The 16,342-nt window shown below is 40.5% G+C and overlaps 1 protein-coding gene across 1 annotated transcript in view; it reads right to left on the bottom strand.

The window, feature by feature from the left end:
- CHPT1 (choline phosphotransferase 1) overlaps positions 1 to 16,342 on the bottom strand; it is a 58,722-nt gene that overhangs the window by 28,659 nt on the left and 13,721 nt on the right. Inside the window, exons 2-4 of the mRNA XM_073651507.1 lie at positions 5,718 to 5,865; positions 5,412 to 5,553; positions 3,245 to 3,329 (exon numbers count right to left, since the gene is read on the bottom strand). Of these exons, the coding sequence (XP_073507608.1) occupies positions 3,245 to 3,329; positions 5,412 to 5,553; positions 5,718 to 5,865 (375 nt within the window). The remainder of the gene's footprint in view (positions 1 to 3,244; positions 3,330 to 5,411; positions 5,554 to 5,717; positions 5,866 to 16,342) is intronic.

Here is a 16,342-nt window from a genome sequence, read left to right as displayed (position 1 = left end):
AAAACATCTTGTAGCAATATAATTACCTGCAAATCCTGCAACCTTTAAAAATCTTCCATTGGCAGCAGAAAGTGAAAAGAAAGCAAATAAGAGCCTCAAGTGAGTTCTATCTGATACAAGATGCCAATTGTGGCATAAATCAGCTTTGTAAAACAGCTAAAGGTAAAAAACAGAGCTATCGGCAGACTAGTGTGCCCAGTTCTGGGGCTGACCATTAGCGGAGTACACACTCAAATTGCTTCATTTATTTTATTCACTTGAGTAGCGCCATTAATTCAACAGCTTCATAGACATAATATATCACATACATATTTGCATTACTATGAAGGACAGACATATGCTCATCAGTGTGCCACCTCCCTGACAATAAACAGAGCGTCCTGTAAGAAAGGACGCCCACAATCCATGGTATGATTGATCATATAAATATACTGATAACCCTGTTCAAAAACAAAATTGTAAATTGAACAAAAGTAGCCAGTTCATATACATTTGATGCTGCTGTTATAAACAAAAATGACAGATAGAAACTAGAGCCAATTCTCAACGTTATTTTACAAGTGTCGATCGTGGAGAACTGTAATGCAGTAAATGTACGGAAGCAAATACATTTTTTTCATATTAGGTTGCCAATATCCGGGGAAGAGAAACACTTCAGCCTGGTACAAAAAAATTTACAAAATGAACCATTGGTTGATTCTAAGTAAATTTTACTCCCTCTGCTACACATCAAACTAGGACTAATGAAAAACTTTGTAAACAGCATGCAACACGAAAGTGAAGGTTTCAAGTATTTGACATCAAAATTTCCTCAATTAAGTCATGTAAAGTTGAAACAGGGTATCTTTTTTGGCCCACAGATTAGGGAGCTTTACAAGGACATTCAGTTCGAAGACGTACTTCAGGCCGTTGAGAAGGCAGCGTGGAATGGTTTTAACCCCTTCACCACCTTGCGATTTTCCATTTTTTTTTGTGCCATTGTTTTTTCCTCCACTTCTTCCCAGAGCCATACCTTTTCTATCTTTACTTTTGAATGACACCATTGATTTTACCATATATTGTACTGGAAAACAGGAAATAAATTCCAAGAGGAGTGAAATTGCAAAAAAAGTGCAATTACACAATTTTTTTTTTTTTTTATCATGTTCACTATATGGTAAAACTGACCTAGCAATATGATTCTCTCCATATATCAAACATGTATAGTTTTTTTTTTTTTTATTTAAGTGGTAAAAAAATATCGAAATTTGTAAGAAAAAAAAAAAATCTGCTTATGTTGCTATTTTCTGATACCCGTAGCGTCTCCATTTTTCGGGATCTTGGGCTGGGTGTGGGCTTATTTTTTGCCCCCAGAGCTGACGTTTTTACTGATACTATTTTAGGGTACATACGATGTTTTGATTGCTTGTTATTGCAATGTTGTAGCGGGCAAAAAAACGTAATTCTGGTGTTTCGATTTTTTTCTCGTTACGCAGTTTACCCACCGGATTCATTTACTTTATATTTTGATAGATCAGGCGTTTCTGAACGCAGCGATGCCAAATATGTATATTTTATAATTTAATTGTTTTACTTTCAATGGGACGAAAGAGGGGTGATTTAAGCTTTGTGTTTTTTTATTTTTCTTTAATATCTAAAACTTTTATTTATTTATTTTTTTTAAACTTTACTAGCTTCAATAGTCCCCTTAGGAGACTTGAAGCAGCGATCATCTGATCGCATGTGCTGTAAGTCATTGACAGCGGCATTTAACTGGTTAACAGCCGCATCCACCCACAGCTGTTAAGAGGCACATGACAGCCGATCCGATCATCTGCCATGTGTGGGGAAAGTTGCGGGCTCAGTGTCGGAGCCCACATCAAAGTCAGGAACAGACCTTGGATGTTCTTATAAGTCCAAGGTCGTGAAGGGGTTAAGAGTGTTTACTCAGGATTTTTGGGAAACAAGGTGTGTCCAATTATAAAGAGCTGGTGGATGACATACTCATGTGCTACCACAAGCTTGGAGTACACATGTCTCTGAAGATTCACTTTCTCCATTCCCACCTCGACTTCTTCCCAGTAAATTGTGGAGCCGTCAATGATGAACACAGTGAGAGATTCCAGAAGGACATTGCTGCCATTGAAAAAAGGTATGAAGGGAAATGGAGCCCGGCAATGTTAGGAGACTATTGATGGACAATCAAGAGAGACGCTCAGAGCCTTACTACAAACAGCAGGTCAAGAGAAAGCGCCCAACTTGAAATTGCAATAAATGTAGTTATTTATTATGTACTTCGGCCCATGTAATGATAGTTTGTCATAAAAAATCCCAATAAATGTGTGGAGGCTTTTTGCAAATTTCACCTTGTAATCATGCAAATTGTCTCTTCAGAGAGGAAGTGAACTAGAACTCTAGTGCCACCAATAGGAAGGAGCAATCCTAAAAGTCAATATCGTCCCTTTAACGAGCCTTGTCACATGACTTCGGATAATAGCCAAAATGTCAATTTGCAGACAATGCATTTTGGGGTACTGCCCCTCGTCAGTACAAAGTGTGAGATCTGGTTTGGCTGGGTGAGCGGCGTCTGACCGGTATCCAAGGGGAAACGTTTCTCCTTGCGGAGAGTGACATGTTAAGCATGTCAAGATGAGGAGTCTCTTAAGCCACAATGCTCCTCTTGGAAATATGCAAAGAGGAAGAGAACTGGAACTCCAGTGCCACTTATTGACTTTTAGGCTTGCTACTTCCTATATCAACCCTTTAATGAGCCTTGTCACAAAAGAGACAATTTGCATATTTCCCAGAGGAGCATTGCGGCTTAAAAATCTCCTCACCTTGACATGCTTAACATGTCACTCTCCGCAAGGTGAAATGTTAAACCTTGAATACCTTGTCTTCATGAATTTTGTATTTCATTGCCCCACATCTCCTATTTTAAGAGCTAGAGCTAATGATTTAGCGATGTGGTAATATTCTGTTCCCTGTTATGGTCATAGAAATGTAAATAACCTCATTTACAAAGAATTCATGAAAATTTGTTGAACAGTGTAATTGGTGGGCATTCTTTGGTACCTCATCACACATCATTATGTATGGGGAATACCATAAAAGGGAGAGAGTCCTGATGAGGAAATGACAATGGTCCTGAAAAAGCAGGCAAAACTGACTAATATTTAGGAGTATCCTTGTGTTTAAGCATTTAGATTCAGGACTTATCATACCCAAAATGATTATCTATTCTTGTGATGTTTCTACATATTACCTCATAGTCCCAAAGAGTAGTTCCGCAAAACGCAGACAGCAAAAATACTGCTGTCACAGAAAGCTGCAGTTCGGTAACGTCAATCCTGGAAAGGGAGAGGATATGTCAGTTAATGTATAAATTTACAACTTAGCTATTTGTCATTTACTAAATAAAAAAAAAATCTCTTAAAATTGCACTTATTTTCAATAGTCCTCAGCTAAACCCTTGTTTAACCCACATGTACACTCGGCTCAATTCAGCAGAGTGTACAGGTGGCTTATCTTCTTTAGGAAGAAAGGAATGAGCATATTGAAGATTTGATATGCCTGAGCCTTGAAGCATGACTTGATGTGTGCAATTGCCATTGTTCATAACCAGTAACTTGGGTATTGTGGGGAGTTGTGTGTGTGTATATACACACACACACACGTGATCAAAATTGTTGGTACCCCTCGTTTAATGAAAGAAATGGTCACAGAAATAACTTGAATCTGACAAAAGTAATAATAAATTAAAAATCTATGAATTGAAAATGAACAAATGAAAGTCAGACATTGCTTTTCAACCCTACTTCCACAGAATTTTTAAAAAAAATTAAACTCATGAAATACAGTACAGACCAAAAGTTTGGACACACCTTCTCATTTAAAGATTTTTCTGTATTTTCATGACTATGAAAATTGTACATTCACACTGAAGGCATCAAAACTATGAATTAACACATGTGGAATTATATACTTAACAAAAAAGTGTGAAACAACTGAAAATATGTCTTATATTCTAGGTTCTTCAAAGTAGCCACCTCTTGCTTTGATGACTGCTTTGCACACTCTTGGCATTCTCTTGATGAGCTTCAAGAGGTAGTCACCGGAAATGGTCTTCCAACAATCTTGAAGGAGTTCCCAGAGATACTTAGCACTTGTTGGCCCTTTTGCCTTCACTCTGCAGTCCAGCTCACCCCAAACCATCTCGATTGGGTTCAGGTCTGGTGACTGTGGATGCCAGGTCATCTGGCGTAGCACCCCATCACTCTCCTTCTTGGTGAAATAGCCCTTACACAGCCTGGAGGTGTGTTAGGGGTCATTGTCCTGTTGAAAAATAAATGATGGTCCAACTAAACGCAAACCGGATGGAATAGCATGCCGCTGCAAGATGCTGTGGTAGCCATGCTGGTTCAGTATGCCTTCAATTTTGAATAAATCCCCAGCAGTGTCACCAGCAAAGCACCCCCACACCATCACACCTCCTCCTCCATGCTTCACGGTGGGAACTAGGCATGTAGAGTCCATCCGTTCACTTTTTCTGCATCTCACAAAGACACGGTGGTTGGAACCAAAGATCTCAAATTTGGACTCATCAGACCAAAGCACAGATTTCCACTGGTCTAATGTCCATTCCTTGTGTTCTTTAGCCCAAACAAGTCTCTTCTACTTGTTGCCTGTCCTTAGCAGTGGTTTCCTAGCAGCTATTTTACCATGAAGGCCTGCTGCACAAAGTCTCCTCTTAACAGTTGTTGAAGAGATGTGTCTGCTGCTAGAACTCTGTGTGGCATTGACCTGGTCCCTAATCTGAGCTTCTGTTAACCTGCGATTTCTGAGGCTGGTGACTCGGATAAACTTATCCTCAGAAGCAGAGGTGACTCTTGGTCTTCCTTCCCTGGGTCGGTCCTCATGTGAGCCAGTTTCTTTGTAGCGCTTGATGGCTTTTGCAACTGCACTTGGGGACACTTTCAAAGTTTGCCCAATTTTCACACTGACTGACCTTCATTTCTTAAAGTAATGATGGCCACTCATTTTTCTCTACTTAGAATTTGTATTATGGCAAGAAAAAAGCAGCCAACAGTCTACTCAGTAGGACAATCAGCTGTGTATCCACCAGACTTCTGCACAACACAACTGATGGTCCCAACCCCATTTATAAGGCAAGAAATCCCACTTATTAAACCTGACAGGGCACACCTGTGAAGTGAAAACCATTTCCGGTGATTACCTCTTGAAGCTCATCAAGAGAATGCCAAGAGTGTGCAAAGAGGTCATCAAAGCAAAAGGTGGCTACTTTGAAGAACCTAGAATATAAGACATATTTTCAGTTGTTTCACACTTTTTTGTTATATATACACATACATACATACAATCTATATCATGTTAAGCTTGTTCTGAAAGAGCATTAAAAAATGCCAACTTACAATCCAAACTTCAGGACACCACACACGTAGGCCTGCCACTGGGCACAAAAGAACATAAACATACTGACAAAGCAACAGTAAAACATCCAGCTGGGCATAGTTCCAAGACGTACTGCAGCTATCGTCCCCACTGCTACAAACACTGTGTGGGGAAAGGAACAATTATTACACAAAAGAACGCCCTCCTAATTTGTAGCATCTTAGTGAAAAAAAACACACACACCAGAGATTGAAAAATCAAAGTGAAAATACAGACAACAAAGTTGTTAAACATACAGAATCAAGTCCAATGAAAAGGAGTATCACCTATTGATATAGAGTCACATCCATGGTCAAACAACTCCCCGAGCGGGGAGCTACTGTTGGTTCTTCGAGCTTGTTTCCCATCAATAGCATCCAATGACTGGTACACAAACAAGCCTATAGCACAGAGCAGAAGTGCCCAAGATGGCGCCTGCAGGCAAAAGAAAAACTTGTCATGAGGTAGAGGTTTACCGAATTACAAACCCTATAGCATTTGAAACGCAAACATTCTCTACAGAAAACTGCATACATTTACTATGAAATTCCGCTGGTATCTCCTAGTATGCAAAAAGTCTCTCATACTAGTACAACAGGCCAAATATGATGCTCCCATTGTAGCACGAGTCAAACGTCAAACTGCTAATTAGTTCATTCAGCAGAACACTTAGTTACTAATGGACGAAAGCTACATGAAACACCGACTGTGCAATGCTAGTAGAGAATGGCCAAATAATGTATGTAAAGTATAGTGTATATTGTCACAACGTCTCAGCTGCACAGCAACATGTACGTGTACTAGAGAGATTAACTTGTCATCTGGCGATATTCTAAAAAAATACATTTGTGTGACCTTTTAACTACTAGAGGAGGAAGGGGGTACACCATTCTTAATAAGAGTAAAAGGATTTACAGTCACAAACATGTATCCACTAGACAGATGAGAAAAGTTGGATAGTAAGAATTTGATGCCTAGGATTCCCACCAATCACAAAAATGTGGGACCTATGATCCCATACAACAAGGGTTGGACTGGCCCACCAGAGAACCGGAGAATCCTCCGGTGGGCCCTGGCTTCTACTGCAGGAGAATTCTTAGTGCAAACTTTGCAGCCGTTATGGGGCTTTTGAGTGGGGGAGAAAGGTGGGCCCTCACAATCAAATCCTCTGGTGGGCCCAAATGTTCTTCAGTCTGACACAGCTTACAGCTACAAAACCTTGGCCGTTTGAGGGAAGCAAGTTTATTTCAACAAGACAAGGGGAATACGACACTGTACAGTTCTGGCAATGGCTTATCTTTAACAAATACAAGGATGAAGAGCTAAAATCTAACATGTCTGATATCTCTTTCCCTAACATCCGCCATCAGGGGACAGTAGGTAGGCATCTCAGACATTGATTGATTGATTTGTTGACACTTGTGGGTTCAGCTGACTAATATATGTACAGCTTAATCCCTTAAGGATTGGGCGATTTTCTGTTTTTTCCTCCCATCATTCCAAGAGCAATAACTTTTATATTTTTTTCGTCGATATAGCCATGTGAGGGCTTGTTTTTTTGCCGGATGAGTTGTACTTTCGAAAGACATCATTCATTTTATCATATAATTTACTGGAAAGCGGGAAACAAATTCAAAGTGTAGCAACAGCAAAAAATAGTGCAATTCTGCAATTGTTTTTTTTTTTATTATTATTTACTTACAGCATTGATTTTCACCTGGCAACATGATTCTACAGATCAGTACGATTACGCAGATACCAAACATGCATAGTTTTTGTTTTATTTAGGGGAGGGGAAAAAATTCAAAAATATGTAAAAAATAATAAATAAATAAAAAAAATTTGCTTGTGTCGCCACTTTCCAAGAGCCATAATGTTTTCCATTTTCGAGATATGGAGATAAGTGAGGGCTTGTTTTTTGCACTCCGAGCCAATGTTTTTATTGAGATAATTTTGGGTTAGATATGATGTGTTGATTGCCTGTTTTTTTCTGTTGTTGCAGCGGCTGAAAAACTGCAATCCTGACATTTAGATTTTTTTTTTATATTTTGATAGATTGGACTTTTGCGAACGCAGAGATACCAAATGTGTGTATTTTTCTTTTCTTAATTATAATGGAGGAAAAAGGGAGGGGGGTGATTTGAACTTTTATATTGTTTTCAGATTTTTTTGAAACTTTATTTATTTATTTTTTTACTTTTCACAGTATTTTAGTCCCCTTATGGGACTTGAAACTGCGATCGTCTCATCGCTTGTGCTATATACAGCAATACCACAGCATTGCTGTATATAGCAGAAATAACGGTCTCCTATGAGACCACGGGTTGGGTTTCACAAGAGTACCATCATGACAGGCACAGGAGTCTTCAGCATTCCCCTGGTTGTCATGGCAACACATCGGTGCCCCACGATCACTTTGCTGGATCACTGATGAGGAGATAGAATGACGTGCCCCTCTGCCGGCGCATTGTTAATGCCGCTGTCACAGAATGACAATGGCATTTAACTGGTTAACAGCCACGGGCAGAGCTTTGCTCCACCTGTGGTTGTTAGGACTCTTTCACACGTCAGTGTCTCCGGTACGTGTGGTGACAGTTTCCACATGTACTGGAGACACTGACACACATAGAGCCATTCAAATGAATAAGTCTGTGCACATGTTAGCGTGTTTCCACGGACCATGTGTCTGTGGGCAAAACACGCTGACCTGTCAGTTTTTTGCCCGCTGCACGGGCCGCAAAACGTCCCACACTGATGACATCCGTGGGTCATCAGTGTAACACGTACCGGCACCTGGGAATCAGTGTACAGTTAGCACTGTTCCCAAGCGCCGGGTGCTGAACACTGCCCTCATCATTGTCCCCTGCTGGCGCTGCGATCAGCACCAGCAGGGGACAATGTTGAGAGTAGTATTCTCCTCCAGCTGTCTCCAACTGTAAAAATAATAATAAAATAAAAATATCCTTATACTCACCTGTCCTAAGTGTCCCCCACTGTAATCCACCTGACCGCTCACGCAGAGGAGCCGGGGAGAATGACGCGCTGTAGCGAGTGGGCCCCGAAGCTGCGCTTAGTGACAGGACACCGCTCACTGATCACAGCGCTAGCAGGGGACAATGATGAGGGCAGCATTCAGCACCTTGCGCTTGGGAACAGTGCTAAATGTACAGCTGATTCCCAGGCGCCAGTACGTGTGGTCCTGATACGGCACACGGTTGCCACACATGTGCACACGGACATCTCTGGTACTGTTTTTTCCAGTACCAGAAATATCCGGATGTGTGAAACCGGCCTTAGAGGCAGATGGCTGAATACTTCAGCGATTATCTGCCGGGAAAGGAACGGCATGAAAGGCAGTGGGACAACTTATGACGGACATAGTATGTCATAAGTCGTAAAGGTGTTAAAGGGAATGTATGACAAATTTGTTTTTATTATCAATGTTATATAAACATTTTTTTTTTTTTAAATAACATTTACCATGTTAATTTTTTTTTTAATTCATTTTTTCTTCACCAACTTGGGATTGCCATTTATATTTGGTAGTGTGTAAGTGTGATAGCATGACACGCATTGCAAATAATGCAACCCCAGGCCATAGGGGACTGCAGTCGGTGCCCAACCTCATCTCCTATACTTTGGCCACCTCAGCTGTGAGCTGTGCATACGTCTTGGGCAGCGCAGTTCACTGCTGTAGGTGGAACTAGGCACCATCTTATTGTATACCAGCTCTGAGCTACAATTTACCCATTACGGCTACTAGCACTGCAGTAACAGGAGGTCCAGGCACCAAGGTAGCGATAGCGAGAACATGTAGGCAGTCTGATATTGTACTACTAATGCCAGTCTACCGACTTGTTTTAATGCTGGAAGAAGTTACCTCTGCAGCCCTGCTCTGAGCAGTGAGAACAGTGCTATGACAGTGACTTCTTCCAGCAGTGATAACAGGTCGGTCAATGTGTGAATATGTAAATACACATTGCACTTATACCAACATGTGTTCCAGCTCATTTATTTGGTTTTGATTCAGTTCTTTACAGGAGCGTACATCCAGGGGCATGGCTCCCATTTTTAGGGCCGTGCATCTTGTCTATATAGCTTTCCACGGGCAGGTGTCTGAACAGTCAGGTCTGGGTCCTGCTCTGCCCCCCACTATATTGAGGTCTGCTGACACAGAGAGGTTTAATACTAGAGAGAGGAACGTCCCAGTTGGGTGCACCTTGTTGCAGTGGGATGGCTTTTACACTTTTTGATCAAAATAGTGTCAATTAAGCACCACATGTTACATGTACTATTACTATTTATTTACTGCAGGGTATTTGCTCATTTAGTTTTTATCCTACGTTTTGTCTGTTAAATGGCCACAGTGTAAATGTGCATCTTCACATTCCACTTATACCTACATGTGTTTCTGTTCATTTCTTTGGTTTTGCACTCTGCAGACGCAGCAAAGCCTCAGTCTGATGTCCACGCATCACGTACGTCTGGATGAGGCTTTATACTGGCATAGCAGAGCTCAATTAGTGTGCATAGATTGCTGTAGAAAAAGTATTAAGTTAAAAAAATTTAAAAAATTATATAAAATCTGAAAGAATCTCATTATCCCCCATTAAAAATCAAGAAATTCAAAATGAAAAAATAAACAGTTGGATTCGCCATATTCGTAAAGGTCTGATCTATCAAAATCTAAAATTAAATTAACCCATGATAAATGCCAAAAACAGAATGAAAAAAATATAAATATTTTTTTTTTGGTCACCTGACCTTCTTAAAAAAAAAAAAAAAGCAATAAAAATTTACACCATATATAACCCAAAACGGTATGAATAAAATAATCAGCTCACCAAGCAAAAGTCCTAACGCATCCCCATCAACAGAAAAATAAAAACGTAATGTTACTTTTTTTAACCTCTGATCTCAACATTAAGGCTGTGTGCCCATGATGCGTTTTTTAAGCGTTTCTGCAGCGGCAAAAACGCTGCAGTAACAGTTAAAAAACGCATGGTAGAAGGTCTGCCATGTTCCCCAATGATAATCCGCATGTGCTGTGCACATGCTGCGGAAATTTCCGCTGCAGATTATCATTGCGGAAAAAAACGCAGCACTACCAGTTATTTTGCGGAAGCGCTGCGTTTTTGCCGCCATTGACTTGCATTGAAACGCAAGGATTACGCATCACTGCATATGTAGATGTGCATTCCATGTATTTCAATGTGCAGATGGTACCCGGGTGTGGAGGACAGGAGACTCTCCTCCGGACCCGGGTACCATAGAAACTGTGAAAAAAAGAATAAAAGAAAAAATAAATATTATACTTACCTTCTGATGGCCCCAGCTGTGCTCGTCCTCCCTCGATGTGGACTGAAGGACCTGCGCTGACGTCATAGTCATGTGATGGGTCACGCGATGCTGACGTCGGCAGGTCCTCCAGTGCAGTGTACCGCGATCTGCCGGCAGCCAGGACGGAGCGAAGCAAGACTGCGGGGGCCACCGGAAGGTAAGTTTAGATTTATTTTTTTATTTTTTACCATTCTTTTACAGTCACACTATATAAATCCATGCTGGTTGCATGGATTTATATAGTGTGACCAAGTTGACAAGCACTTTCCAAGTGATGCTAAAATCGCTTGGAAAGCGCTTGTCAACCCGCATGCGGAAATGCATGTGAAGAACGCTTCACTTCCGCTTGTCCCTGGCAGGAAAACGCATCTACAATCCGCATGTACAATCCACATGTACAATCCGCATGCGTTTTTTTCTGCCAGGGAGATGCAGAAACACTCAGGAAAAAATCTAGAGCATTTCTGCATCATGGCCACATAGCCTAAAAGAGGTTGTTCACTACTTTATCATTGAGGACCTATCCTTAGGATACGTCATCAACGTCTGATCGGCCGGGGTCCAACACCTAGCACTCCCAGAGCTGCTCCACCTCCTATTCAAATCAATAGCTGCCGAAACAATTGCACTGTGTGGGGAGGGGTGCCATTTCAATTGTCAGTTCAGTTAGCAGGAAAGCCAGAATAGGTGCTGCCAATAGTCCTTGATGACACTGTTCACATATTCGTATCACTTTACAGTCGCCAACAAAATGGCACTGTGCAGTGATCATACATTTCAGCCTCACTGATCCTTTTGTAAATGCTCAGGAGAAAGGAGGAGTAACATCATACACATGATGCTGCCACATTTACTGCAGTCATAATGTGATCTAGCAGTACACTGTGTTTTCATTGCAAATGTCAACGTCTGCTCCCCCTAGTGTTTAGAAGTTGAATATATAAAATCTCAAATCATTTTTAATATATATTAAATAAAAAAACATTAATATTTAAAAAAATTTAAATAGTTGAAGATTTTTTTTCCCCTGACCTTCCCCTTTAAGCCAAATTTACGTCAGGTTTTATTTTCACACGATTTTCATAAGTGTGCAGGATCTAATTTTCAAGTTTCTAGTAATCAGTGATGTAGCATAAAAAAATATATAGTGGTATTATTTTATGCCCAAAAATGACAGAAGTATTCTTGGAGTGATACCTTTATTGGCTAACCAGAAAAAAAATATATATTTGCAAGATTTCAGAGCACAGAGGCTCCTTCTTCAGGCGGGATTACAAATGCTAGTAGCCAGTGAAAGACAACTGCAGAAGAACGCATCATGTATGGGATAAGTGTGTTCTCCATTTTTTTTTTTTTTTTATTTATTTATTTTTGCGGACCCACTCATATGGACCAAACTTTGACTTTTTTTTTTTTTTTTTTTAAAGACCACAGTCTATGTGCATGTATGTATACAGTAGATAAACAGTGTAATAAAATTTTATACATATATCTCTCAATATTATATATGTATATCTCATATATATGTATATAAATAAATTTCTCTATCTACGTGTATGTGCTTGTATATATACAGTAGATAAACATTATAATAAAATTATTAAGTAAATAAGGTTACTTGTGGTTTTTCATTGCGTTTTTGACGTTGCGGTTTTTGTCTCTTGTTGGTGTGTTGTTCTTTAAATAAGGATGCTTTGTGTTTGATACGTCATGATTTTTTTTTACTTTGGCAAAACTTTATTGATATACTTAGGTGCGGATTACATGCGTTTTTGATGCGTTTTTACTTTGTTTCCGCAGCAGAAACACATGTGCGTTTTTTACCTGTGGATTTTCCGCATCTAATGCAAGTGTATGGGGAAAATCTACATAGAAAACTCCCAGTAAGGGTATGTGCCCACGTAGCGTTTTACAAGCGTATACGCTGCGGAATTTCCGCAGCGTAAATGCTTGGGAAACACTTGGTAATCCGCCCCCCATGGTCCCCAATGACAAGCCGCAATATCAATGCCCATGCTGCGGATTTTTCCGCAGCGTTTATGCTGCGATCAAAAATCCGCAGCATGTCCATTAATTTTGCGGACACGCAGCGTAATCGCCGCCATTGACTTGCATTGAAACGCATAATATCCGTGTCAGTACATTTGTACACACGAATATTATGCGTTTCTATGTGCGGATGGTACCCAAGTCTGGAGGAGAGAAGACTCTCATCCAGACCTGGGTACCATAGAAACTGTGAAAAAAAGAATTTTAAACAAAAAATAAAGTTTATACTCACCTTCTGATGTCCTCCCGGTGTTTTGTCTGCTCCGTCCAGTCTATTGCAATGCTCACGCTGTTGTGAAGGACCTGCCATGACGTCACTGAGTCATGTGACCCATCACATGGCTCAATGACGTCACCGCAGGTCCTTCACACCACCGCGAGCCGCCCAACACACCGGATGCGGCAGAGAGAACACTGGGAGGACAACGGAAGGTGAGTATAATCTTTATTTTTTACCATTTTATTCTTTTTTTTTTAACTAACTTGGTCACACTACTATAAATCCATGCCGGTTGCATGGATTTATATAGTGTGAACAAGTTGTCAAGCACTTTCCAAGTGATGCTAAAAATCACTTGGAAAAGCGCTTGATAACCCGCATGCGGAAATGCATGCAAAGACGCTTTACAAACGCTTCTACCTGGTGGGAAAAACACATGTAAAAAACGCATGCGTTTTTCCTGCCAGGGAGAAGCGTAAAAAATATGTAGCATTTCTGCATCGTGGGCACATAGCCTAATTGCAAGCGAAATGGACATTCTGCAGATTTGAAACACGCTCCGCAGATCAGTTTACGCTGAGTAAAGTAAAAGCACAGGGGCAGGAGATTTCTATACATCCCATTCACTCTGCTGGAACTGAAAGACACTGCGTTTTTGCAGCATCAAAAACGCACCAAAGGCTCATCGTGGGAACGTAGCCTATAGTCATTTATCACTTTCACGCTACTGAAATATTACATTGTGCTTGGCCTAAAGGTCTATGTTAATAGTAGAAACTGAGGTTTACAGCTGTCAGCAAAACGATTATGGAGCAGTTTACTGTCTACTGTCAGATTAAAGAGAATGTTCAGGTCTCCTGACAGGTCTGCTTTAGCAAATAATGGAGCTTATTTCCCAGCACTCTGAATTGTGTCATTCCTCTGTTAATTCTACTAGTAATTTATGAATACGTTTACGTCATCAGTTTGGAGTGTGTCCCTACATCATTTATACATTTCTAGGCAGAACAATAGCATCACAGCACAATTAGTTTAACAGCTAGCTCTATGTACACAGTTTTTTTTTTTGGAGGTTAGTTAACCCCTTCATGACCTTGGACATATAGGTACATCCAAGGTCATGTCCCTGCATTTGATGCGGGCTCCAGTGCTGAGCCCTCATCTTTTCCTGCACCTAACAGCTGATCTGAACAGCTGTCATGTGCCTCTATCAGCTGCGGGTGGATCAGAGCGCAGCATTTAATAAGCGCTGGGCAGAAGAGTGTCACAAAACCCATCGGCGCCCCTGTCAAATGATTGTGGGGCGCTGATGGGTTGTCATTACAGCCGGTGGTTTGCAGAAGAACCCCGTGCCCATCACTGTAAATCTCCTATGAACGCCGGCCACGGAGATCATGATTTATGCTGAAGCCCTGCTATGTGTAGCACAGGCGATTGGAGGATCTCTGATTCAAGTCTCCTAAAGGGATTACTGGAGCCAGTGAAAAGTTGAAAAAAAAAGTTGAAAAAAAATAATTACCCATAAAAGTTCAAATCACCCCCCCACCCTTTTACACCATTCAGAATAAAACAATTAAAAATATATATATATATACACACATATTTGGTATCACTGTGTTCATAAACGCCCGATCTATCAAAATATAAATTGAAAAGCCAGAATTATGTTTTTTTGGCCACCGCAATATTTCAATAAAATGCAATAACAGGCGATCAAAACATCGTATCTACCCCAATATGGTACAAGTAAAAACATCAGTTAAGGCAGAAAAAAATAAGCCCTCACCCAACCCCAGATCCCAAAAAATGCAGACGCTACAGGTCTCAGAAAAAGGCAAAAACAATTACTCTACAAATTTGGGATTTTTTTTGTACACCACTTAAAAAAAAAAAAAAAAAAAAAAAAGAATCTATGCATGTTTGGTATCTGCGTACTCGTACTGACCTGGGGAATCATATTGGCAGGTCAGTTTTCATCGCACTTGGAATTTTTTCCCCATTTTTCAGTACACTATATGGTAAAATAAATGGTGTCATTCAAAAGTACAACTCATCCCACAAAAAACAAGCCCTCACATGGCCACATTGATGGAAAAATAAAAAGTTATGGCTCTGGGAAGAAGGGGAGCAAAAACTAAATAGCGAAAACGGAAAATTGCAAGGTGGTGAAGGGGATAAAAAAAAAAGTTAGCTTCCTATTCATTTCTATTGTAAAACCACTTTACTCTCAAGTGTGTTTTTCCGCTTGCACCTTTATAAAATCAGGAGTGTCTGACTCCACCATGTCCCCCTCATCAAGAACCAGTGGGAAAACGGCCAGCTTTGATTAATCGGGGCCAAGTCTGCACATAGCCTTATAGAGAAATATGATCTGAAATTATTTAATAACTTATGACATCTATTGGAAGTGGTTTTGTGTCTTTAATATTGATGACCTCTCCTTAAAAAAGGACATCATCAGATTGATGGTGGTCCGTATCTTGAAATTCCAACAATTAGCTGAATGGTGGGACTTCAGTTGTTTGTAAAGTGCCACTTCCTCTTCATTGTTTATCAAGCCCAGCTCAGTAGTTGTACTGCCGTGGCCGTACCCTTTATTAGAACACGTACCAGTTATTTCCTATTTGGGTGACTGGGACTGAGCTGCAATACCAGACATAGCTAATTCAAAATGTACAGATCTGTGCCTGTTAAACTATAACGACCACACAACCATCAATACCAACCTTGGAATATCAGAAGTACTCAACAATTCTGTCCACTTGTTGACCTGATTCATAAGGCAAGTTGGGACCTGAAGCGAAGAGCACGTTTATGTCCTGAAGTGATCTATGAGTATGTGAATATGACTAATCAGGCTAACAAACAAGGCCGGCGATCAGGGCTGGATACAAGGAGTGTCTTTTTTTTAAAAAAAAACACCTTAAACTGACACTCAGTGTAAGGGTCCGTGCCCACGATGCATTTTCAAGCGTTTTTGCTGCGGAAATTTTGCAGCGTAAACGCTTGGTAATCTTTCTCCCATGGTCCCCAATGTAAATCCGCAATTTTAATGCCCATGCTGCGGAATTTTCCGCAGCGTTTTTGATGTGCGGAAAATTCCGCAGCGTGTCCATTATTTGTGCGTTTATACATGCGGAATTGCCATCTTCAATGCTTTAGAAAAACAGAAGGCTATTCCGCATGTGCAAAACGCTTAAAAAACGAGCGAAAAACGCATGTCAAATTCCGCACGCATTTTTCTGGCCAAGAACATGCAGAAATGAAGCGGAAATTTTAAGTTTCATTTCTGCATCGTGGGCA

This window comes from Phyllobates terribilis, unplaced genomic scaffold, assembly GCF_046119375.1.
Source record: "Phyllobates terribilis strain yellow unplaced genomic scaffold, ASM4611937v1 Scaffold_11__3_contigs__length_659146591, whole genome shotgun sequence".
In the NCBI taxonomy this organism is placed as follows: Eukaryota; Metazoa; Chordata; class Amphibia; order Anura; family Dendrobatidae; genus Phyllobates; species Phyllobates terribilis.
This window is presented reverse-complemented; position numbering and strand designations above follow the sequence as displayed.